This window comes from Branchiostoma floridae, chromosome 18 (assembly GCF_000003815.2).
Source record: "Branchiostoma floridae strain S238N-H82 chromosome 18, Bfl_VNyyK, whole genome shotgun sequence".
Taxonomy (NCBI): Eukaryota; Metazoa; Chordata; class Leptocardii; order Amphioxiformes; family Branchiostomatidae; genus Branchiostoma; species Branchiostoma floridae.
In genome coordinates, this window is record NC_049996.1 from 4,976,963 (window position 1) to 5,003,366 (window position 26,404).

At 40.1% G+C, this 26,404-nt stretch overlaps 1 protein-coding gene across 2 annotated transcripts in view; it reads right to left on the reverse strand.

Moving 5' to 3' along the window:
* Positions 1-377: 377 nt before the first annotated feature.
* Positions 378-26,404, reverse strand: part of LOC118405282 (ATP-binding cassette sub-family C member 9-like) — a 54,710-nt gene continuing 28,683 nt past the window's right edge. The window contains exons 11-43 of one of the 2 annotated variants that reach the window (XR_004829871.1): positions 25,351-25,485; positions 24,663-24,707; positions 23,899-24,016; positions 22,520-22,560; positions 21,970-22,236; positions 21,176-21,292; positions 20,034-20,112; positions 19,709-19,814; positions 19,196-19,294; positions 18,656-18,740; positions 17,954-18,034; positions 17,330-17,467; positions 16,604-16,761; positions 15,542-15,717; positions 14,733-14,789; positions 14,100-14,221; positions 12,833-12,967; positions 12,124-12,296; positions 11,293-11,362; positions 10,690-10,847; positions 9,638-9,730; positions 9,008-9,110; positions 8,040-8,153; positions 7,357-7,477; positions 6,611-6,744; positions 5,742-5,820; positions 5,192-5,300; positions 4,062-4,165; positions 3,450-3,499; positions 2,620-2,703; positions 2,312-2,374; positions 1,647-1,842; positions 378-1,576 (exon numbers count right to left, since the gene is read on the reverse strand). Coding sequence is in view for 1 of the 2 variants with exons in the window: in XM_035804702.1 (XP_035660595.1) it covers positions 1,705-1,842; positions 2,312-2,374; positions 2,620-2,703; positions 3,450-3,499; positions 4,062-4,165; positions 5,192-5,300; positions 5,742-5,820; positions 6,611-6,744; positions 7,357-7,477; positions 8,040-8,153; positions 9,008-9,110; positions 9,638-9,730; positions 10,690-10,847; positions 11,293-11,362; positions 12,124-12,296; positions 12,833-12,967; positions 14,100-14,221; positions 14,733-14,789; positions 15,542-15,717; positions 16,604-16,761; positions 17,330-17,467; positions 17,954-18,034; positions 18,656-18,740; positions 19,196-19,294; positions 19,709-19,814; positions 20,034-20,112; positions 21,176-21,292; positions 21,970-22,236; positions 22,520-22,560; positions 23,899-24,016; positions 24,663-24,707; positions 25,351-25,485 (3,552 nt within the window). In the remaining variant the exon portion in view is untranslated. Of the gene's footprint in view, positions 1,843-2,311; positions 2,375-2,619; positions 2,704-3,449; positions 3,500-4,061; positions 4,166-5,191; positions 5,301-5,741; positions 5,821-6,610; positions 6,745-7,356; positions 7,478-8,039; positions 8,154-9,007; positions 9,111-9,637; positions 9,731-10,689; positions 10,848-11,292; positions 11,363-12,123; positions 12,297-12,832; positions 12,968-14,099; positions 14,222-14,732; positions 14,790-15,541; positions 15,718-16,603; positions 16,762-17,329; positions 17,468-17,953; positions 18,035-18,655; positions 18,741-19,195; positions 19,295-19,708; positions 19,815-20,033; positions 20,113-21,175; positions 21,293-21,969; positions 22,237-22,519; positions 22,561-23,898; positions 24,017-24,662; positions 24,708-25,350; positions 25,486-26,404 lie in introns of both variants that reach the window. The other variant, XM_035804702.1, reaches the window with a different exon arrangement.

A 26,404-nucleotide genomic window follows, 5' to 3' on the forward strand; every position in this document is an offset into this window, starting at 1 on the left:
ATTAGACTTGAGACTCATGTGTTAAGATATCCAAGGGAAACAGCAGCAAACAGAAGACGATGGGAGGAATTGTTCAAAGACGTACACTGATTTGGTTATCGATGACAATCAGACTATCTATAACTAAGAACAGTTTATTATTATTATTATTATTATTATGTAGAGGTCATGAATAATATTTATAGTTTCCTGACCAGGGCATTGACAAAATCACCCGCTTCCTTCTACATTCAATTTTTCACTTTATTAATAATTTTATTGCACGACAATTTTACAACGTTTATTAATATATAACGTTACGAAATTAAAATATCGAAATTGTAAACTTTCTTCTAACAGTATTCGGATCAAATTTTAACGATCACTGTTGCCTTTTGCAGTATCTTTCTTGACAGTAATCTTTATTGCAAATTCATGCCCTAAGGCTAAGTGCAGGTATACATGGAATTGTGATAGTATTTAATAATGAAATAAGTTCAGTTCAGTTCCGATCATCCTCTTTTTGGAGGTGACACCGGTGTCTCCACTCGTGAAATAAACATAAAATGAACTAGCGCTTCTTCTAATTTAAAACGATTGCTATTGGGTTTGATTTCATGTCTGTATCAATCATGACCAATCAATGTAAATTTTGTGACAGTTATAGACGTGTGATATCATTAACTTAAACATGATCTTACGGATACTTGCCAGGAAGTTGATAACGCCCCCCGTCTGATGGCTGGAGTTTCGTTATGTGTATGGACGTCTTTATACGTCGTATAATCATGGAATATGAAATCAGGAATTTAGTCACAAAAATGTTGTTGTACTTGTATTTAAACTGATGAAATCTTGGTCTTCATTTGTTTACCATTGGTCGGCTGCCGCACAGTAGACTGTAGAGTTCCTCAATTTCTTTTCTAGCCTTTATCATCATAGTACCAAACAGAAGTCTAGAAATTCTGCTTTCTTATTTAGATTAACATAGACGCTTGAAGTATATTCCCTGAGTATACGTTTCACTGGTAAGCCGTCGATAGTTGATGTTTTCTTAAGCCAACACGTAAATGTATAGCTTGATACCATTACCTTTTAGCCTTAGCCAAGAATATTTACGGAATCTTCGGTATATGTCTACCCACACAGAGGTTGAGCATATGTCTGAATGTATAATTGAGGCAACGTTGATTTCATTATATGGATGTCATCCTCTGAGAAACCCAACGCTGATGCGAGCGTGCGAATAAAATAAAGTGCCCCCCCCCCAAATTTGCATTCATATTGAAGTCCAAGTGGTCAGAAGGGTATTTATCTTTTGAATTAACTTGTAGTCTTTGGCATATAACGTTTTTTTTTTCCATTATCGTTTTGTAGACAACAGCTATTTCTGTACCTGTTTTGTACGATTTACAGTATGGTTGAAAATTGTTTTTCGTTAAAAGTGGGCCTACATGATGCACGCGCGGACGTCATCTATATAATCAAATCAACATGGCCTTATCTAAACTGAATGTCAACTAGAACGGTTGGCATTTTACAGCTAGGTTGCAGTTTCATGGGCGTGGTCGTCTTATTAGAGAGGTTACTTGTTAGCCTTGACCATGGCAGTGAACAGTCCGTCTGGTTTCTTGAGCAGGTTGTCTGGTGAGTCGTTACTTGTTAGCCTTGACCATGGCAGTGAACAGTCCGTCTGGTTTCTTCAGCAGGTTGTCTGGTGAGTCGTTACTTGTTAGCCTTGACCATGGTAGTGAACAGTCCGTCTGGTTTCTTCAGTAGGTTGTCTGGTGAGTCGTTCTCCACAAGTTTCCCCTGGTCCAGAACCAGGATCCGGTCAGAGTTCAGGATGGTCGCTATCCGGTGCTGCAGGTTGAAGCGTGCATAAGATTGTTACATATTCATGCTTTCCCCAATAGCAAAATACGTAGGCCTGTGGAATACGTAATACTGAAGTACATAGGCCAGTGGAAAATGTTAACAGATTAGCAGTCCACCTCTCTTACCGCACTTGTAATTTTGCTTTTTGAAAAACATTATTAGACTAAGTTTAAAAACAAATAATAAGTACATTCAGTAGAATTCGGTAATACTCATACTTACAAGACCTATTACATACAGAAAATTAAGTCAGTGCCGCGCAGCTTTAATATGACGTCGAATAAGCTGGGGATCAAGCTCACGACTTACCTCGAGCGCAAGGCAAACACTCAACATACTTGGCAACATCCGCCACGTCGAAATTATTTGAGAAGACAAACTAAGGAAAATTGATGACATTAGAAAAAAATCCTAAATTTGCGGAACCATGAAAGTATGAATAGAAAACACTTACAGCGACAGTTATAACTGTTCTGTCTCCAAATGCTACTTTTATAACTTCCTGCAGAACAGCGTCCTGGAGAAGAAAATTATTTAATAAGCATGTGTCAACACTAAACATCAAGATTATGTAAGCCAGAGATAATCAAGTACTATGATATATTCTCATTGACGCACTTTGCATGATGGATATTTACTACTTTTTAAAACTAGTTAAATCCGAGCAAGCACTGCAATCATTTATTTCTTTTGAAATGCATACTCATGTCTTTACCTTATAGTATCTTAGCTTGAACCTGACCTGTACCCTTGACCCCTTACCGTTTCCATGTCAACAGAAGCTGTGGCCTCGTCCATGATGAGGATCCGGGATTTCCGGACAAACGCTCGGGCTAGACAAAAGAGCTATGGATAGAAGATACATGACATTGGTAGTTTCTGATCCGATTCTTAATGCAGTAAGGCCATGTTAATTTTATTCAATCGATGACATCCTCCGGGAGGTCGAAAACAGATGCGAGCGTGCGAAATGAAAAGTTATATAAAAAGCTGCCTTCATTATGAAATTCAAGTGGTAAGGAAGAATTGTCTTTCATATTTTTTGTCACCTTGGAATTGCCGATGGTATTCTATGACATTAGTATACGTTTTCCAATATTTGTTTTTGCAATCAACATGACCTAATCTAGTAAGTAAGCAACTACATGAATAACTTGCATGTTACGTACTTGGACCTAAAACAAATGAGAAAAAAACACAATGGCTACTTAGGTACGTTTATGAAGGTTAGACATCCAGGTAAGCAATATTCAAATACAATTCAATCTCTACAACTGGATAAAAACGGATATTTATTTCCGGACGTTTCGAGTGACATCTATCACTTTTCTTCAGCTTTGAAAGAATGAACTAGTCAGAACAATTCAATACCAGTACAGCTAACTAGAAAAACTGGTTTAACCACTAAATCGTTAGGATCGCATGCAAAAGGTTACACAAATGCAAATCAAGTTAGCATACTTCCTATGGTCAGACAACACCATAGGAAAAACTATTGTCCTTTGTGTTGCAAGGCGGGGTCCCATGTACTGGAACGTTCTACGCGGCTATAATGGCTACTTAGAAAACCGTAGAAAAGCTGGTCAACCTACCTGTCTCTGGCCAACGCTGAAGTTTTCTCCACCTTCTGTTACCATCTCATCTAGCAGAAAAAGAAGACTTAAGTTTCAACACCTCTGGAAAAATCAATCTTGCACAGTTACTGGGAATATACTGACTTGAAGTAACGCTAGTTCACCTTTATTCGCGGGGTGACCTATATCCGTTGCTGTCAGAGGTGGGTATTTAGGGATATCAAGTCAACAGACAAGAGTGTCAAAGTACAGTATTTTGAACATATTACAACTGGAAACCACCGTCCGTCCAGTTGATATCTCTTAATACCGTGTTGGTAAACACAACGAATATAGGTTACCTTGCGAATAAAGGTGAACTAGTGTTAGATGTTCCTAACATATACAGTAGGTACAATCTTCGTGAGCTTCAAACGATGTGTAAAGCTTATGAATAGATCTGCAGAGGATGTATGTGGCAGGTCGGTCAGTGTAAATTGGTTTGTTTTGCCGAAGTGCAGTGATACAGACCATATAGATGAACTTAACAACATCAGTAGTAATGTATCATAATAACTGTACTGTAGGAAATATTTAGTAACATAGAGTCCTGTATGATGTAGTAAGCTTACGATGACACTAGCCACTTACCGAGTTTGCTGGGCATGTCCGTTACAACAGTCTTGAGCTGTGCGATCTCCAGAGCTTTCCATAACTCCTCATCATCACTGTTTTCCTCTGGGTCAAGGTTAAACCTAAAACAAGCAGGGAAGGGAAACATTACCCGTTGCTGGCTTCGACAGTGTATAAGTTCATGACTTGTGTAATTAGTGCAAGTAGCCAGCTCAACGTGCAAGAAGACAAATGAGTGAGTGAACCCATCATCATCATCGGTCGACGTGATCAAACATGTTCGCACATGTTTACACACGACGGGGTTATACCGCCCCTTACGGGGTGACATACCCTTTCGTATGGCTAATTACAAGACGGGGATGCGCCATGTCTCCCGTCCGGGTGAATGACGTAATTCACCATGTGGCTGATACGAGACAGAGGTTCGCCAGGCCTCTATCCGGGTGATTTGAAGTGAATCACCAACTCCCGACAGAAGGGTTTGCACCAATGCACACCGCACCATCGCACGTGTGGGGGTTCTTTAACGTGCATGGGGTATGACTCACCCATACACGGGACCTCCATTTCCCGTCCTATCCGAGGGACGACTCATTTTTCACTTGAGTAAAGTGAGGAAAGTCGTGTAAAGTGCATTTCCCAAAGGCACAAGACCGGCAACACGGCAGGCGGATTCGAACCGGCGACCTCTCGGTCACGGGCCGAATATGCTACCACTGTGCTACGCGGCCGAACCCATATTTAAGAAGCCACAAGGGTGGCAGTTCTTTTGCGGAGGTAGTCATTATATTAGTACCAGATTGACTGCATACCACTGGCTACGTAATTACTATACTGGGCACTTGTTCAGTGTTGACTGTATATCAATGGCCGGGTGGCTGTAATGTAGACCTTAACAGGTCGACTGTATATCAATGACCAGGTAGCCCGTATGCAGAGGTGGCCATACACTAACACATGTTTTACTTTCCGTCTATGGCTTAGTGGTACTTATACAGACGAGGTCCTTATGTAGAGCTGGTTACTTGAACAGGTTTAACATAGTCAGATGGTTATATGATCTGTTTATAACAGGCATTGATTATTGAACCTCTCATATGATAGGGAGGGTGAAATGTGTTGTGCTGTATTTAACAGGCACTGACCTGATTGTGCCGCTGAACAGCACGGGGTCCTGAGGGATGATTGACAGACGTGACCTTAGCAAGGTCAAGGGCACACGACTGATGTCCACTCCATCTATGGATATTACACCTGGAGAAAGAAAACACAGTAGATAGCAAATAACAAGCAGCATAACATAGTGTCAGTTATCCAGATATCCAAATTAACAAAAGTTGCACATTAGCGAGAAGAACGGGACCCGTGCACCCATCTACTTTTTAACCCATGCCTTTTGTTCGGAACCAAGGGCAGAGATGTGCATTTATGTATGATATGGGGTCTGCACCAAGTATATAACTATTTTCTTACGTATACTCATAATCGTAATCATCTTTATTATACTTAGTTTTTAGCCAAAAGACATTTTTACTCATCCATGCATGTTTAGTGTTCAACACCACAGGCAGATCCACTTGTTAGCGTATTTGCAGTGTTCAGCACCAAGGGCAGATCCAGTCATACATTGTTCAGCTCAAAGATCTAGAACTTGATGACGAACGATGAATGTAAAGAACAAAGTGCAAACCTTACCTTCAAACATGTCAATCATCCTGAAGAGAGCCAGAGTGAGGGAAGATTTCCCACTGCCTGTCCTGCCACAGATGCCGACCTGAGTGGACCATCTAAGAAGTCAATGCGTTTCAAAGCTATACAAGACAACCTTTAGTGTAATAAATCATACCAGAGACTGCAATAGTAGATCCATTAGGGGATACTTGCCCCTTGTCTGTGAAGTATATTATGCTACCAGACCATCAGTATTGGATTTGCATAATAATAATCTAAAAAGTGACAAACATGGACTCAGTAAAATGACAATGTTGCGGAATGTGTTATCTAGTGAATTAAACACTTCATCCGATGTAAAATGGTTTGAAGCCATAAAAGATCAATTACATGCAACCTAATGATTTTAAGTCTGGCAAATATTGTATATACTGCAATGACCTCATTTCTTAATTCTTGATTTTCAATTCTGGATTTTAAGTTTGCTGTTGACTGTAATGTCTATCATACACTTATGTTAACATATAATTTCTGTTTGTGCATTCGTCCTTTTATTATGATTACATATACCTTTTAGATTAGCGCCGATAGGGGCTAAATTGTATCTCAATAAACTGAAAAATACTCTACGGGGAGATAACAGGCAGAAGTAAGCAATCATCTGTTTTGTTTGCACATTTCAGTGTGATTTTGATGGTAAAATTAAATAAAAAGACAAATGAAGAACATGATCCATACCTCCGAAAATAATTTCATCAGGATGGTAGAATATAGGATATATAAGAATTCTTGTACACAACCAATATTGAACTTACTTGCTGACATCGAAACGTCAGCAAGTAAGTTCAATTTTGGTTGTGTACAAGAATTCTCATATATCCTATGATCCATACCTTCTCCCCTGCCCTGATGTTAGCCGTTACCGTGGTGAGGACAGGGTCCAGAGTCCGGTCATACCGGGCAGACAAGCTGTCCAACTGAACTGTGCCGGACGCCGGCCATTCCTCGGGCGGGATGGTGTTACCTGTGGGATATGGTCGATTCGGTTAAGGTAAATCCCAACTTTCTTGCAGTGCTAGCCATGTTTGCTGTGAGCCCCCATGGGTTGAATCTCCCTTACATCAAAATCGTTTAATCATTCCAGTGAACCAAACAGATCAAACAGACAAAATTATTCTCCAAAATGAGGTTGGTGGATTAGATTGTGACCTTTCCATTATACGCCCTGTTTTCCGTCAGCACTCCCCGCCATGCACAAAATAGAGCATAATTATGAAAAAAAGGTCACACTCTACCCCACCAACCACTGCTTGTAGAGTCGGCAACCTCTACTGATACTGATACGAATGTGGCATCTACTGAAAGAAGCAATTCCAACTTTGTCACTGTTTCCATCTAGTTGTAAACTATCAGCTTCTAATACATGCTCCAACTGTCCCTGTCTTTGAGTGTATAACTATTTTATTCGACTGAATATTCAATACTACTAACTCTTCTTATCATTTGATTCTTGAACTTTTTTAAATATTTGAACTGAGTATGTATATGTGGTCTCAACTAGTTGCCATCCTAGTTACCCATTCATATGTTTTCTTGGGATTCTAATAGAGAAAGACAGAAAGAGTAGGCATATGCTGACCTGATTTCTGTTGGTAAATCTCTCCCGGTACTTTTGAGTAGGTGTCCACCCTCTCAACACTCGTCATGCATGTTTCAACCTTAGCAAAGCTATTTACCGTTAAGAACAGCTCTAACTGCATCTGGAAAAGACAATAAAATTATTACACATACAGTTAACTTGGCTTTAGACAGTGGCGTCGTGTGTTACGTTGCGCAACTAGTAAAGTCTTAGGCTTGGGACCTAGAGGTCCCGAATTTGATACTCGCCATGCCCTCGACGTTGTGCACTTGAGTAAGGCAATTTACACGAATTTCCATGACGGTGGAGTGACGTCCATGATGTTTAATTAAATAATTTATTTGTGACAGTTGATGATTTTGAAAAAGCAATATAATGTAACAAACCCTACAGCAAGTCACTCCCTACATATGACCAAAGTCAGGTACTCATTTTTACACCTGGGCGAAGTGAGGAAGGTCTTTCCCAAGCGCACGACGGGCATCGAACTCGGGACCTCTAGATTCTGAGCGGACCGCTCTACTAGCGTTACGCCACACAAGATCCAGTTTTTATAAGAACATGATAAAACTGTTCACAGAACTAGTATTCGTCAATCAATGATAAGTCACTTTGCTGGAATAAACAGAAAACTGAAAGAGAAATAAACAAATAATAAAATGTCATTTATAGAACATACATACCCTGATGGCGTATGATATAGCGAGTCCGACCCATGCAGGTGACACCAGTCCATGTAGCCCCGCGACTACAGACGACAGGCCCGCAACAAAAATTATAACAGCACCCGCACACACCTGGAAAGTTTGCAATTATCGTAAAGGTGGTATCTCACTGCACCTGAGACACCGGTGTGGCACTGTGAGGCTCGTTTACTGCGGCACTGTTGTGTTTTATTTTATATCTTAGATATTCAGTAATACTTAAAAGCCTTGAAGGCAACAGAATATACGTACAAAACGTAAGAAAATTATTTCTTCATCTCTAAAATTCGCTCAGTATCTTTCAAATCCCGCAGTGCCGCACCGGTGCCCCAAGTGCTGTAAGATACTACCTTTATGCATTTATCACAAGGCCATCAGAAATGCGGAGTTCTCACTTTCATAAATAGCTCCTCCTGGCAGAACGTGCAGAAACGGCATTGCAGATACCCGGTCACGGATAAGGATAATACAACAACGATTACGATCTCAATGTTCTTTAAGATTATTATTTAGTAGACCTATTACCGCATTCTAAAGATGTGTCCGTTTGAGATATCCAGGATTTGATAATATCTATCCAAATTGCATGTATGATAAAATCACTATTTTGATCCAGATGAAAAATACAAGATGCTACTAGCTTTAAGAATTCGCAATGGTTAAGAAGCAGTTCACATCCAGTTGGAAGGTGAGAAGCTGAACTGCAACGATGGCTGGGGGTGCTTAAGTCCTACTTACCCCTTCTCCGCAAGAAGGCGGGGAGAAGGGGCAGACGATTCAAGCAATTCTTGACGTACATCTCGCAACACTCGCGATAACTGTGTCACTCCGTGATCAAGATGGAATGATCTCCATCGAAAATTTAAAAACTAGTCACTTTAAAAACTAGTCACTGATTGATGAAATTTCTATTAACTAAGAAAATTTTATCAAAAGTGATGACTTACCAGTCGCACAGCTACCCAGCACTCCACCCCCATCATGTACATAGCCGGGGTAAAGGCCGTGTTTATTCTCGTCATCATCTCATCCATGAATCTCTCTTCTGCTCTGTTATTTAAAGAAAAAAATTCTTAAATCAACCTAAAGTGGTTATGTTTTTTCTTGATAACGAAGGCAACAACAGAAAGCACCAGGCAAAGCATTGCAAAGAACAAATTTCTGATGCATGTCAGTAAAATTAGTTGGAGTGTCCATATCTTCTTTAGTGAGATACTTTTAGCATTCGTGTTTTTTGTAGTATTAATATATTCAGAAGGATCATAATGCCAAACTGCAGCTGAACAGATTATGTAGGCATTAATTATGATCTCTGTGGTAATATTACTAGTATTCAACAAAGTAAAAAGATAGTATTCATGTTAATATGCATAATTGCATATAAATGACTCTGAGGTACAACTACAGGAAAGCTTTTCAGTGAACAATTGAGTTGGTCTCAGTCATGATGTTTCTAGGTTAAGAGTTGCTGTTATAGTTACAATGTAACCCGTAACCTTAGAGTGGCATTCGTGTCACACCTTGAAAAGATCTTATTGTCTTGCTACGTGGTGACCATTAAAGGAAACAAAACTTACCTGTAAGCTCGTATAGTAGAAAGTCCTCCAAAGGATTCTGACAGCTGGCTATACACCGGGGAGTTCTTGATGTTCTCAATCCTCTGTAGTTCTCTGTGATAGAATTAAGGTCTTTATTGCAAATTATACTAAGTCTTATGATGGAAACTCCTCTGTGTTGGTAGTAATTACAGCTATAGTACAATGCTAAACTTTCTTCTGACACAAAGGTATATACGGATCAAATTCCGTTCCAGGGAAGCACAAGAAATCGGACTTGTGAAGAATCCTACGTTGGTGAGACACTGAGAACTAGATTCCTTGAACACAAACGCCCCAGTTTGTTGTCGTCGGAAGTCTCCCAACACATCCACATTGAATTGACGGGCCATTATGTTTCACTGAACAATGTCAGAGTACTGGACACTGAAAAGAATTACCTTGTAAGTGGTACCAAGGAGGCCACATACACCAGGGCACTCAAGACATCACTGAACAGAGACGGTGGGCGTTATAAACTTCCAGGCACGTTTGACCGATTGCTAACGTCACGTATTCGAAAGAACACGACTGTTGATAAGTTAAATGAATGTGTCTATTGCAACTCTCGCGAGTTTACGTACTAAAGTGATTGGTCTTCAGTAGTGATCCTTAAGAAGGCGACAGTGGTCGTTGAAAATTTGATCCGTGTGTACCTTTATGTTGGAAGAAAGTTTAGCATTATAAATAAAAACATTGTTATTGAGGTTTTGAGACAACATGTAATGTTTCTTTTTAATCAGACCGTGGTACAATGTTGGCTCTACAAGAAACATCAACTCTCATAATTCCACTGAGTGCCATGAGAAAACCAGACGAATTTAAACTTATTAAAATAGATTTAACAATACAGCACCAGTAACCATGATGTATATACGCTTTTGATTTATGTGCCGGTAGTATGGCACAAGGTGAAAATATGTTAGTTAGTGTCAACGTGATTTCTTTACAAAGCTGGTACACTGTATGTAAAGCTTATAGACGGAGTCTGTTAGCCTGTATTGTAAAATAAAGAATGAAACAAAGGAACAAACCTGGCTGTAGCACGATAGAACTTCTGCATGAAGTAGTAGAATACGATGATGGGAATCATTCCGATGAGGAAGTACGGGGTGATCACGGCAACAGCAATGATGGCTGACACAACCTTCAAACCAGCACTAAGGAAGTATCCCATTTCTCCGGGTAGGTTCTACTCAGGGATAGGAACAGACAAAATGCAACTGCACAATATGTAAAGGGACATGGCGCGACGAGACAGTATGTAACTATTGACAATGAGAAGGTTGACTAATATTATGTTGACTGCTTTGAAAGTGATTATGGACTGTTGAATTGTATTTTGTTTGTGTGTGTAGTACTAAAAATCTTGGAAAAACTGCTTACGCCGAAGATGTATCAAGGTTATATAAAGATCGAAAAAATAATTTATACAAGAATCGCGTGCATTGTAAGATCTCAACATAACAGTGTTTCATCCCATATTCATACAAACTAAAAAAAGGAAAAATGAAAAAAATGACAGTGATTATCTTGTAATTCAATTCAATTCTAATTCAATTCTAGCTTTTAACTAATGATAATGGTAGAATCCATATTGTAGCATACGTATACAGACAGTTATGGAGCTAACTCACATTGTCGAGGGTGCCTTGGTCTCCTGCCATGCGGTTCAGTATACGGCCGGTAGGGGTTGTGTCAAAGAACCTGAGACAAGTTGAAATGAATATTATAATTATGCCAAGACACACCTTTTCATCTACTTGCCACTTGTTTCACTTACTTTGATTGGAAACTTGTGTTTAGAATGGACATATGTTACGCAGTATTTCACTTCAGAGGGGTGACATTTAGCACAAAAATGGCATGTGTATACAGGCTTATAAGCAGGGGGCAACAGCTACAGCCTCGATTTGGTGCACTAATTACCTTTCTCTCAACTAAGGGACGGGGGCCAATATCGACTTTTTTTTTTAAAAGTCAGGTTCGTAGGGCCTGATGTTACCATCATGAATTGTGGCCCATAGCAATAACTGTAGTAGAATCTCTTCTCACTAACCTTAGGCAAGCTTGACTTTACTGACTCAATAGGCGAAGCAGGGGTTACGAGGCTGCTCGGGAAATTCCCTACCCCACTTTAGCCGGCATGGTTTGATCCGCTCACATTGCACCATCGCACATGTGGCAGGTTCTTTTACGTGACTGGGGTATGGCTCTCCCCAGACACGGGACCTCCATTTAAAGTCCTATCCGAGGGACGGTACTCATTTTCACTTGGTCTCGGTCTCGAGGCAAACACGGACCCACTGCGCTACGCGGTGAAAAGCGGCCTGCAGGCCGATTTGAGCATTCATGAATAAATAAAGGATCAAACAAACAAAAGCGGTCCCACAAGACTAACAACATCCTGGAGATTGTCACATTACCTACAACGTCACCTATTCCTTCGTAGTCCATCCTGTGCCTACCTCAGCGGTGCCCTGACGATGTTGTGTACCATCCTGTCGTGCATGACCCTGGCACCTCTCAGACTGGTCAGGATAGAAGCAGCCACAGCAGCAGCAGTTAGGAAAATTGCGCCCACAGACAACCCCGTGTATCCTGTAATGTAGTACCCTGTTGTGTCCGGAACGTCGATTGGCTGAGAAAGGATAAAAAAACAGTAGTTTTTTTGCCATCATAATGATGAAGGGCAGCTCATAAAAAGATCAATGTCGTGACCCCTATATGTGGCCCTTTAGGAGACCTTATCTCTTCCGGGGTATTTTCGGGCCAGGCCGAACCCCGGGTTGAATTTAAGTCGGCCATATGCTAACTGTGAGCACACCGAGAGTTTATCCCGCAGTTTTCGGCAGTTCATAACTATTTGGCTTCGGGGCCCGGCCACCGTGGTTTCATCCCTTATTCCAGTCCAGTTGGAAACGCAGTCTAAGGCCTACGTCACATTTCCAAACCGGGGCCCGGCCGGACAGCTTCCGGGAACTAAAAGTATGATATAAATATCACCAATGTACACAAGACGTTGAGAGAATAGTTATTAGCTGTGTGTATTTCTACGTATACACTTCTATTTTTTTTCGTTTCCACAAACAGCCCGGCAGGGCCAAGGTTTGAAAATGTGACGTTATCCTTAGTGTGGCCACCACCAAACCTATTTCTAAGAGAAAAGATAAATACCTGTGATTTGTTTCCGTGGGTGTAGTTTACGTCTACTCCGGTATGGTTTTGCCCATCATTGTTGACACCAGCATTGCTAGCTGACCAGTCTGCCAACCAGAAGTCCATGGCCAATGTCACACCTGTCTTGCACACCTGTGATAAGTACAAACACACCTGTTGTAACACCTGTTGCATTTACAAAACACTTGTACTTCAAATTCACGGTGTTCGTATGTTTTGAAGAATTTCTCTGTTTATGTGTCCAATGTATGTTTCCTCAAATAAACCTATAACTATTGCTAACTGTGAAATCTAGATAATCAGAGTCACTCTCAACACCATTGTATGGAACTTAAAACAGCAGCAATTAGAACTGCCCTAAACAAACTTTATGATTCAACAAGCAAATTCATGATCAAGCGTTCCCATGTGCAGCGACAGGAATTCTAGGTAATACTTCAAAGGTTAAGGCCCCTAACTTGTAAACAGTTAACGTCTCGACTATTGTGAAGCTTTGCCCAGACGTGTTTTGTTTGTCTCAGGGACATTTACCTTTGAAATATTACCCACAATTCCTATCACTGCACGTGCGTACTCGGAACAATGACTGTGCTTCTAACACTTGACAAACTTGACAACAATTCGAAAAGACATCACCATTATTGCAATTTAGCATTCAGTGCAAGGGGTAAGGGAAGTCATTTACGAACGCATTCATCGTCCTTCGCTAAACCGTAAGGGTGGGTTAAGGACTGAGCTTTCTTGTGCTTCTGTATCTGTATCTATATAGCCGGTATAACCGCCGTTCGGCGTAATACACCAGCTTGGAATAATGTATTGAAGTCATTGATGGTTTTATATATACAGATAATTATATTTCTATTATCTTTTTCCTTGTTAGTTTATTTTTACTTTGCTTGAATGTATTATAGAACCTTGTCAGTTACCTTTTGTTTATTTAGAACGTTATTTAAAACACCTCAATAGTTACTGTGTTGTTTATTTTAGAACACCTTAGCCGTTACCTGTTTTGTTTATTCAGAACATAAGAAGTATTCTTTGTTCCGAGAAATTGTACAACTTCATTTTCATTTCACTGATGAAGAAAGGTGGACACCTTTGGAAACGTCTGTTAAAATTTTAAAAAGTATCCAGAAGTAAAGAGTGAATCTTCTTCAATTTTAATGTATCCTGGATGACTAATCTTCACAAACATTCAGTGCTTTGTTTGTCAAGTAATGGCAGTCAAACACCCAATAGCTAGAAACAAAGCATATTGCCTAACCTGTAAAATCAGGACCAAAATAGCCAGGTGTAGTCCACAGGCAGCGGCGAAGATGACGTAATATGTCAGTTTCACGTCACCCTCCATCCTCTCCTCCGTCTCTACAAGCTTTCCCAGCTCACCTGTATTTCAATGAATGAATGAATTTTATTGCTCAACAATCGCACAGGGTACAATGTATGGCAATTAATAACAACTAATAGCTATACAGACAATAGTACTAAGAGGCTACATACAAAGCAACAACAAAACATTATCGATAACAGTACAGTTATGTATGATTAATCTGGTCTCGCATTTGGAATATATTTTAAAGAAACTGGCCTACGTAGACGGATATATGAGTTGAACATGAGAGCAATACATGAAAATATCGCTTTCTGCACCAGCGAGAGAGATATTTGTTTTGGTTCTAATATTGATATCTTACTGATTGAGATTGTAGACAATGCAATACATGGCAAACCCAGGGAGCTTAGTTAAAAGTGGGTGCCGACAGATACATATATTTACCATTCTCATAGCATACTCATAATTGACTCAAATTGTTAACGTATAATTCAAATGAAACACCAACTTTAGATTAAGCCTGAAGAGCCTAAAATGTTGTGTGGAAAGAACATCTGAACTCACCATCAGGCTGCTTCTCTTTGTTTCCATACTGTAAATCCTGCACAGCCCTGCTTTCTTCTTATATTTCAAAGTACAAAATATGTTATGATGCTATATAATATTAGATACTTAATGGTACCATGGTCGGGAGCCAAATCATTGACAATGCGTTTACAAGTAATATAATATTCTTCATCAATAGGAATTCTTTTTTAAATGAGTAAATGGCTGTCACATGTGTAATGATGTGATGATGATGTGTTACGTTATAAAGTTAAGTCAGTCGAGGACTGCTCGAAATTTCTCAGATGTTTTGATTATATTAAGTGTTTTTAATATGTTTACAGTTGTACGAAAATAAGTACATGTATTTCTCACACGGCGGCCATCATAGATTGAAGACGAGGTCAATGAGGCAAACAGACAAAATTTATTTCTAAATCAGCTCCCATTTAGTTTTTCCCCAAACCACACAAATTTTCACAATATAAGATCAAATAATAAGTATTATAACCAGTGTTATGCAGCGAAATATGTAGCAAATTTAGACTCGCGTACTGGTCCCATCTTCCCTTAAGAGATGCAAAATAAAAACATAATAATGCAAATATTTGACGGCCATTCTCTTATTGGTCAATTTTCTAATTCCCATGCTATCATTGGTTGAACTACTAATTATGATGGACAGTCTTTTGTTTGCCTCATTAAACTCGTTTTAGATCTATCATGGCCGCCGCATGAGATAGGTATATACTACCTTTCATACAAGCCTGAGGAGTCTTAACCCAGCCATGTGATGCAATTCTCAGCAAATCTAAAATTGTAATTACCTTTCTTTGCTCGGCCGTGTGGCCAGTCAGCGCGCCTGACCCACACATCCTCCACAGACGCCGCCAGACTGTTTACTGACAGGTGTCGTGATAGCCTGTTCTGCAGCAGGTGTTCACCTACAACAGCTGCACCGCTTCTCTGTTGTTTCCAGTGGTCAGGTTTCTGGTCTTGACTTCTAAAGATATTAAATGTCACAGTCAGTTACAATCCAACTTAGTCTCAAAACCCACTCAAAGGGCAAGAAAGTTCATTTGTTTAGAGGAAACAACACGACAGGGGTTCGGATACTGGCGTGTTGCTTCCAGCGGCCAGCTTCATAGTTTTGGTAAAGATATCAAAATTTCACAGCCAGTCACAATCAAAATTGGTCTAAACAATCACATAAAGGACTGCAGAAAATAGTGTTTGAATGGGATAGTTTACTCCAGACAAAAGAGCCTTAGTCATTATGCATGTTAACATGACTGTTCAGTTCATATAGTTACTGGTTTACAAGAAGTGTTCTTTGGCTAGCCAAGTTTAACTCTTAGTATCTAACTTAAGAATGAAAAAAAGAACAAACCTTTTAGTGTTACAAGGCAGAAATGCTGACCCCCTTTGTATGGGACAAAAGCTAACTAGCTAAATCCTCATCAATGATAATAAGATAATTTCATATTTTTCAAAAGGGCTTACTTTAGTAGTTTCTTCCTAAAATTGGTTACTCCACATTTTCTTCAAGCAATGGCTGTCTTTAAGGTAAGGTACATACCTATAATCCACAAGGAGGCGGTGGAGGGGGGTGGGGGTGGGGGGGGGGGGGCAGATGATATACGCAAGCATGACGTACTCTCCTTGAACAAGATGAGCTGTCAGCCTTCGAAAATTTGGAGGCATGTACCTTCCCTTTAAAGCCAGTCATTGCTTGAAGAAAATTTGGAGTAACTATTCATTCGTTACTGATGAACTTCTTCAACGGCTTATTAAGACTTGCTTTAAGTAACCATTAGCCACTGAATGAGACAAAATAAATTACTAATAGCAGCAAAACTCTACAGTAGTATACCAAACTAATACGTAACTGTAATGTTGGCCCTGTGTTCGGCTCCAGCCCCTCGTCTATCTGCCGCACACAGTCGCTAATGGCCTCCATCCAGCCCCTGTGTAGATCCGGGGACGACTCGCGGATTTCCTCCAGCGTTCCTCTCGCTATGATCCGCCCCTTCTCCATAGCAACGACCTGGTCATCAGAACAGAACATTCTGGTTAATTTTTTTCTTAATCTTTTATTTTCTTACTTTTGAGATTTACCATGTTTGTGGACGGATTGGCATGACAGGTGACAGTCACCTTTTCAAGATGTCAACCCGGAGTCCGGGCGGTAAGGTTTGATCCACACCAGGAAAGTCCCCTGATATTTTCATTTTTGAAGTGTGGCGGGACATCTATTTAACTTCCTATCTAATGGACGTCACTAGCCGAAGTTACGTACTCATTTCCACCTGGGTAACGCCGTGTAAAGTCTATTTCCTAAGGACACAATATACGGCATGGCAGGATTCGAGCTGAGGACCTCATGGATATGAGCCGAACACCTTACCGATTGCGCCACATGATTTTAAATAAAACAAACTGCAGAATGGTAACGGAAGCTGTCCAGTTAGTTACATTCATTATCATTGGCCCAAGAAGTAAAACATTGCTGCATATTGTCTTTCAGCCACCCATTGGCCTAAGAACTCCAAACTCGTATCTACATATACGGTACTAAACCACGCCCCCTCTAAAACAAGCAGTTATCTTCTTACCAAGTGCGCATACTCCAAGTACTGCAGCTTGTGCGTTACCAAGACAACCGTCCTGCAATCCTTCACGAGCTGTCCCATAATGCCTTGGTCAAACAGGTGACTCCCAACATGTGCATCCAGGGCTGACAGGGGGTCGTCCTGTGGTTTAATTGGATAAAAAGTGCAAGACTGCAATAAAGATCACAAAACTTTCTAGATGATTACTAGGAAGACTACATTTCGGTTATGTAAGGCCTAGGAAAAGATGTTGTGGAACAAAACAAAAGACTTAAGCACCAAGGTTTGTAAAGTTTATAAAGAATGGTCACTGAATCAGTCATAAACTGAGTTAAATGGGACCGGGGTTATAGCAGACTCCTGTCTCAACGCTACCCTACAACAAGAAGTATCCCCGCCAGTATATTATAAATTCGTTAGATGACCTCTGACGTCATGACTTCACCTCATTTACTGGGGGCCATTTTGTCCACCATCTTGTTTTGTCAAAGCTGAGTCACAACAGAAGTTGTGCTCGGTTTTGGTCTCTGATTTGTCGCTTGCGGTCAATACTGGCGTACGGTTTCATAATGCCCCTGTAACATTTTAAAATGCAATGAAATTGAACCCTGAGTCCCTATGGCTTACCAGTAGAACTATGTCTGTCTGTGCGTACATCGCTCGGGCTACGCTCACTCTCTGCTTCTGTCCTCCACTCAGGTTGATACCCTTTAGGAAAAAAACTCTTATGAACTTATGAAAGGGCTGCAAAGTGAAATTTAAGATAACAAAGCCTAAGGTCAGTTGAAATTGGTCAATAGCATATTGAATCATTTTAACATCTTGATTTAGTAGATTTAACATACTGCATCGTGCATGTAGCCTAATAGTAATACTCACTAAATATATTTTTATGTAAAAAATAAAACACAATTCTTAACGACATTTTAGAAATTTATTGATTCATAAACAAAACAGTAGAAGTCATTTAACTGCACAGCCTATTTGTAGCGTATTTTGTGCAGCTATCCGACTGGTGCAAAAATGCGAACGTATCGAGCTGGACCGCACCCGAAGATCCAGTGCAGTTAACAAAAGTTTATTTTAATCCATTGTGCAATTAACTGGCCTTTACTTTACTTAGGTTGAGGGCTACCTTACTTCGGTTAAGGTATTTTACTTTACTGAGGTCCAATACTTAAAAAAAAACTCAATTGTCATCACTTTAATTGAAATTGACAACCCAATATTTCCCACCCCATATGTAGGCCATGTCCACCCATGACTATGTTTTCTGGCTACAAACTAATATTAAGGCATGCAACAACTCCCCGTCTAAAAAACTGTTACCTTTTCCCCTATCTCAGTCAGGTCACCAGCAGGAAGAATGTCAATGTCAGGCTGAAGACAGCAGGCTGAGATAACCTGTTGGTACCTGTTACGAAGAAAGAAATTCGCCAGTAAAGTATAGTTATCATCAATCTGTCTGTCTCACATTTCTCTCTGTCCCCGTCTCTCTCTTTCTCTCGCCCTCCCCGTCTCTATCTTTCTGTGTAACTTCCCATCACTTCCTTTCTCTACCCCCTCCTCTTTTACTGTATCCGTTTTTCTCTCTATATATAACTGAAAAAGCTTAGATATAGATCTAGACTCTCCCTCCCCCCCTCTCTCTCTCTTCCTCTCTCTCTCACACACACACACTTTATCTCTTCTTTTACATCTTTGTCTCGCTGTCTTTCTCTTTCTTTCTCTCTCGTCCTTCCAGACTTCCTGTCTCTATCAATACCTCCTCGATACTTTCTCCTCTCTCTCTCTCTCCCTCTCTCTCTCCCCCCTCTCTCTCTCTTGTTCTCTCTTTCTGTAACAATGACATTATCCCAACATACTAACCTTACATGGTCAAAAGGCAGACCAAACGTAACGTTGTCTCTGAGGGATGCATTCAGTAGCCAGGCACGCTGAGAAGCGTAGGAAACGGTATTGTGTTTCCTGCACAGAGAATATAGTAGTAGTTTCAAATTAACGGTACGTTTACAAAAATGGCCTGCCCTTCCATAAAGGTGTGTCGTCTTGTGTGGCGTAACTGGTAGAGTGTTCGCTTCGCAATCTGGAGGTTCTGCCCTTGACGTTTTGCCCTTGGGAAAGGCACTTTAAACTACCTTCCTCACTTCACCCAGGTGGAAACATGTGTACCTGACTTCAGTTGGGGAGGTAAAAAATGACTACCTTTACCTTCTACATGTACTATGTATGTCGCACTGCTACTATAAGTTACTAACTTGAGTGCTGTGCCATATTGTCCCCGTCTGTCCAAAATCAAATAGAAAAAGTTGTACTGAACCTAGTTCCTACTTTATATCATCTACATCTTAAGTCTTTCATAAAGGTGACTCTTGCACTTACTTGTTCCAAAGCACTTGACCTTCCAGTGTCCTCATTTCCCCCAACATGGCCGACAGCAGGGATGACTTCCCTGAACCGACTTGGCCCACCACAATGGTCAGCTTTCCTGTAGTAATGTAAGACAAAATTTTTTCAAGAAAAACATAATTTCCTAGATTTCCTAGAAAATACACCAACAAAATGTCCAACAAAAGTACAATACACCTTCAGTTAAATTCTTCTTTTTTTCAAGTCAAAGTTTTACAACGAATGTTCAACTTTTTTTGCATTCTTGATGTTATTCTGATCTATCTCATTCATACGTCTCAAGAGTGACCGTTCTTACCTTTAGGAACCACCAGATTGATCCCATTGATGTTTGCTGTCTCCGATTCAGGCTCCCATGTAAAACTCCCATCTCGTACCTAAGAGGTTTGTTGCAACACATTTTTTAAAAGTTCTGAGAGTTAACCTGACTGTTTCATCTGTACAATGTTCTACTTGGATAAACCATTTACGCGATACATGTAATTATTATGATATTTGCATCTGTCTTGTGAAAAATATTGAGTTTTACAACATTGAGTGCCAGTGAAATCGGAACATTTTAGCCATTTTTAGAATCGGCCATGTCAACTCGGGTGCAAGGGTTAGGGTGGAGGGTTAGAGTTGGGGTTTGGGTTAGAGTTGGGGTTAGGGTTTGGGTTAGGCTTAGAGTTGGGGTTAGGGTAGGGCTGGGTATCGGTACAGCGTACCGGTACAAAACCGGTTTTTCTTATTGGACCGGTCCAGAAAAACCGGACCTGAAAAAATTAGGTGGACCGGATGTTGGACCGATTGGAAAATTATCAGATTATTTTATCAGGCATTCACACGTTTTGGCGCTTGCAGGTGGAAGAAAATAACAACACTGAAGTAGAGTGAGTTTATAGTAATTTCTACTAAGTTTTACAGCCAATCGCACAGGTGCAGTTAGCGTTGTAGGATTCTAAAACGCCAGTGTAAGTCTAATACTCCACTAAACAGACTTCTTTGTAGTAAAATGTACCATTGGTATGAGTCATACTGAATAAGGTCCAGGTTCAGGTCCGGACCTGGACCTAATCCTCTGGACCTGAACCGGACCTGGACCTGAATTTTCTGTACCGGTACCCAGCCCTAGGTTAGGGTGAAATGTAAGCGTTTTAAGGTTTGGTTTAGGTTAGGTTTTGTGTTAGGGTAGGGGCTAGATTCCGGGTTGGAGCCATGGTCGGGGTAAGGGTTGGAGTTAGTTTTTAGGTAAGGGTAAGGGTACGAGTTAGTTTGATTAGTCATGTGTCAAGTTGGGAAATGGCTGAGCGTCCAAAATTTTTTCGAGGCCCCTGAAATGTTCTTTAAGACTGATTCAGAAATACATATCTTATATACGTATACATTATAATTATTATATTATATTATTACAAAATTTGCTAAACTTTACATTTTTATGTAGAACCAACATTGATGTACCTCAACAGAGACGTCATCAGCGAGGTTGTAGTCTTCTTGGGCTCGTAATGAGTTAAACTTCACGTCTGAACTGTCCTCCGTATGTTCATGCTGTCCCATGTTGTTAAAGTTTGTACTCTGAAGTTTCATGTAGATTGGTGGGGAATAAAAAAAAAGCAGTCAGAACGTGGAATTAGCCCAAGGGTATAACTTTGAAATTAGCTAATCAATAAGCGTATAGAGTTGCTATCAAATATTTCCGTCAATCAGGAGCATATGATCACTTAACTTTAGAATAAACTATATGGTATTGTTTATCAAAAAAGGTATGGAATATAATTAAAAACCTATAAACTCTTTGATCTAATAACAAAGGCAGAAATCATTAGGTCAAACATGTTGTTGAACGATCGCCTAAATATTAAGACTATTCAAATTTCATATATTCTAATCCCTCTGTTCGCCTTTATAACTGTACTCATCTACCTATATCCATGTTCAACTTACTCTTTATTATTCTAAAGCTTATTGTTTACTTAATCAGTGTTTCTCATCAAGAATTGTCTGAGATATTGCCTGCTACCTATTTCTCCTTTGAAAATGGCACGATCAGAAATATTTTTTATTCTTCATCATCAACATCTTCGCCGCATTTCATCTTGACATTCACTTTGACAGACAAGACAGACGTAGTGGTGGCGCAATCAAGTTATCTACTTAAATTAGCGCCACCACTATACATATGTATATACAAAAATATAACCAGACTTAGCAAAATACAAAATGAAGCAAATATTTTGTCAATCTTATCCTACCTCATTGATACTGTGGTCTGCAGTCACATTTCCATTCATGTGTCCATCTTCAGTGCCATACCGGAGTCCGTCCCCCAGCCCCTCCACCTCAAGCGACTGCAGGAACGGGCCCAGACGGTTGGTGGCTACCGAAGCGGCGGTGAAGAGCCCCAGGAGACCGGGTATCTCCGAGAACGGGCCGTGCAATGTGTAGAAGAGAGCGAGGGCGGTAAAGGCATCTGCAGACGTCAGTGGCTTGTCGTTGAAATACTCGTATGACCCGAAGGCCTGGAAGTAGAAGAATCATAGCAATATAGTCCCTTGTGTATCGGACATCTATAGCTTAAGTAACATAGCAAGTGGACTTAAAAAAGGAAATGACTGACATTAAAAAATAAAGATATTAGTTCTTGATAGTATTCACTCAATGAAACTGAATGCACCCGGGCATTAACTTTACCTTTACTCTTTAGGATTTTCTGGAGTTATGCATACAAATTCTAAAAAGTCTAAAAAAGGCCAAAGAAGTCAAATAAACAAATTCTGTCCCTTTTCATGAAGGCGTACTTACTATCAATGTTGCAACCAACGGACTCGCATTATTGCAGAATACTGGAAAACCAAATCAGATAAGGGTTATTTTCACAAAGTTATCTATACCCTGTAACCATCGCAAGAACCAGTCAGATAATTTGCCGTAAATCTAAACAATTAGGTCTCCTAAGATAAAACACTACAATTTTCTCAAGGTACAAATATTGGAGACGTATTTCTTACTACATAAAATGTTCACAGTTTGTTTAATATCGACACATGTCAAAGCTTAGACTGTGCTTCCTATCTTAAACACCAATAACATTCCAAATTTGACTCCAAAGAGTTATCTTAGGAGGGTGAAGATTAAAAACCTGTACAGCTTTATTCTTTACGTTAGGTTGGGTATTTATAGATAGATCGAGACATTCTAATGAGCGTTTATTTAGCGCATAATACACAAATGCAAAAGGAAAAAAAAACAGACAGAAGACAGCTTCGCATAAAGTAGTAAGATCAAAGCCAACCGCAATTATACATTTAAAGATCAAAAAGAGCTAAGTTATGATTACATTTCTCAATTTAAAAATCAGAAACAAGCAAAAATCATAATGTAAGTACTGTCAAACCTGCCCAAGACGACCACCCGGGGGACCGGAAAAAGCGGTCGATTTGAACAGGTGGTCGCTGAGAAGAGTATCGACTCAAAACATGCCCGATGCAAAGTATAAATGGTTTCTGTTGTGTTTAATGGCAAATAGCAAGCAAACGCACGCAAAGAGGTAAGTAAGCGAGGTCTTTAATTAAAAAATGCCAAATACAACACGCACACGCACGCAAAAACGTAAGTAATAATCATCAGTAGGCCTGGTTAATTTCAATACAGTAAATGAACAGAAATTGGACAAATTGGATCTGGACGTTACTACCTGCGCCAGAGAAACTCTACTCAAGTCAAAGAGGTTAAAAAGACAGTCTACTCGATCTACTCTAGTCAAAAAAAAGATATAACGTTACTTTCTATAAATCGGATTTCTACCATACAATAAAGTACGTGCTTTACGTGTTGCATTTCTGCGTCTACGATCGTTAGATGGACCAGTGTTATACGTATTTAGTTGGCTATACAATTTCTCTCTGGAGGACAGCAAGTCGGCAACGTTATTCATAACAGGAAGAGAACTGCTCAACATTTGTACACTAACGTTTTAGACAGTAACGGAACTTTGATGCTGTCAGTTACCATACAAGCCTTTACGCGTCGATCTGGTCTTGATCGCCGTATCCGAAATAACTACCAGCTTCCCCCTCCGAGACGAAATTATATTATCCATTTTAAATTTATGACTACTTGAGATGACCCTCCAAAAGTAATACCAAATTCAATTTGGTGAGAGATTACAACGCCGCCCTTACTTGCTAGGATGTTCCACCCTGCGTGTGTGTACAGCTGTCTAATCTCGTCTTTCCTGGCCTTCGTCACCTTCCCCACAAACAGGTGTTCCCATGCGTACAGCTTCAGCAGCTTGATGCCCTGGTCATTGTAACAACAGACCAATTTTTTAACTAATCTCCAACAGATCCTACGGTAGCACAAGATAGTATCAAAAGTTTGCAGAGGAGTTAAGCCGGCCTAGGAGTGTGTTTCGCTACCACTGTGCCCGTTTGACTCCCTTTTGGCCATCTATACTCCTTGGCCAGCTTTGGTACTATCTTATGGAACCATAGGATCTGCTGAGAGATTATTTCTGAACACCCTATTTCTAGAATCCTATGAATTGTAACATTTTCAATACATTTCAGTTTAAAACCACCTTCCGTCGACCGGATATCTCAAAGTACCCTGTTATTAAACTAATGGATAAGCGGGAACTATCGTTACAGTTTACAACAGAATTATTTAAAAGCATCATAACTTTTTATTGAATTTTATATGAAAAGTGATTTTATCCCTTTTTCACCTCCCTCTTGTTGTATTACCCCATACGCAAACTGTAAAGAGTATTGGTGGCCAATAAACCTACATCTTATTCAGTACGTTTTAACTTTTGGTGCTATTTACACAAACTGATGAATATATCATTAACAAACACGATACTAAGTATATGTACCAGTAATATTTTGGCCCAACATATAAATCAGTTGATGCTAGCCTAGCAGTCTGTAACATAAGGGATCACCTGGATTGACTCGTTGATCCACTTTAACCTGACGTCTGTTTTAGCCTGAAAACAAAAACAGCATGCTCGTCAGACAGTCTAGAAACAATCATCTTATTACACTCAAAGTCAATGTCCTTCTTGCACCTGATGCCGTATAGGGTGGCGCCCATCTCCGTTTCAGTAGCCCTTGGCCACACGATTACTACAGCAGGGGGCTTGTGTGTTTATCTACCATACTCTTTCCCGAATGCTGAGTGCTAAGCAGAGAAAGCAGTACGTATTGCTATGGCTCAGCTCGAACTCACGACCTACCTAATACAAGGTGAACATTCTACCAACTCGGCCATTGAACGTTTCACGATTACTAATGTCACTAGGAAATACAGGTGGAATATGAGAACTTTGCTCTTGTTGGTGAATATATAGTCATAATTTACCTGGTGTCCGTGGGAAATTAAGAGATAAATCTTAACAAATAAAATACTTTTTGATTATGTAATCTACTGGGCCAGGCAATGTACACCATGCACAACGTCCAGTTTGCTAAAGTGACTAGTTTATTAATTTTTGTATAAAAGTGATAATGCCTGTGGGTCGCAAATTGGCATTTTTGCATAAATCAACAATATCACGGAATTATATAGTAGGAAGGCAAATAGTAATTGTTACTTTAAACGGTACATCTATTTGAAGCATCAGGCCCTACCATTTTCTGGGTGTTGACGTCGTGCATTTTCTTCATGATGAGCAGGTCCACAGGCAGTAGAATGACAAGAAAGCCGACTGCTAAAACTGCGTTCCACCCCAACTGGTAGTATAGGAGTATACTACCGGCTATAAGCTGCCATTGAGAGGGAAACACAAGTATGCAGAAAATAAGCCATTTCACAAAATTCTAAACTGTGTAGGCACAATGTATCAAGCTTAGCTTTATAGCTACTACCATAGGAAATGCTCAACTCATTTGTGCCTCCACTACGAATTTTCTCTGCAATGCTCCATTTTGCCACTTCCACAGAAGTAAAGCATCCTTTTTCTCTCCATAATCCATCTATATATTAGGAGGAAGTTCGACGCTGAGAACGTCTTTCCTAGAACTACATCGTCATAGAATAAGCTTCCAGGAACTTGCCTTCCTGCGGGGTGCAATCTGAAACTGTTTAAGTCAAGTGTTAAGTTAATTATGCATCTTTCTTCACAATAGTGTCAGTATTCTAAATCAAAACACTTCAGTGGTTCCATGAGCCTTGTTTTGAGGTGAATCCTAAGTAAATAAAAAAAAAGAGATGCGTTGTGTTATTATATTCTGCAGATGTTTTCATGGCCGTCTGTCAACTTCGTCTTGACAAATGTGGTTTACATCGCGCTGGAGAAGCCTACCAGGTGTTGCTGCTTACAGATACAAGCCTCAACCATACAGTATTTCCATACATACAAGATCAAATTAATAAGTTGTTTACAATGTCGTCCTAAACGTAAAGGTGTGCACTGTGTTAGCATTTAGTAACAATGTTGCGGCGTGTGTAAAGTAAGTGGTAGATCGTTCGGCTCGGAACCTACAGGTCGCGAGTTCGATCCCCGCCGTGTCCTCAACGTTGTGCCCTTGGGAAATGCACTTAATGTGACTTTCCCCACTTCACCCAGGTGTAAAAATTGGTAACTGTTACCTGACTTCGGTCGGGGAGGTAAAAGAAAACACTATTTTTACCTTCTGTCTGTACAGTGCATGTGGCATTGTTGATATAAGTTACTAACTGGAG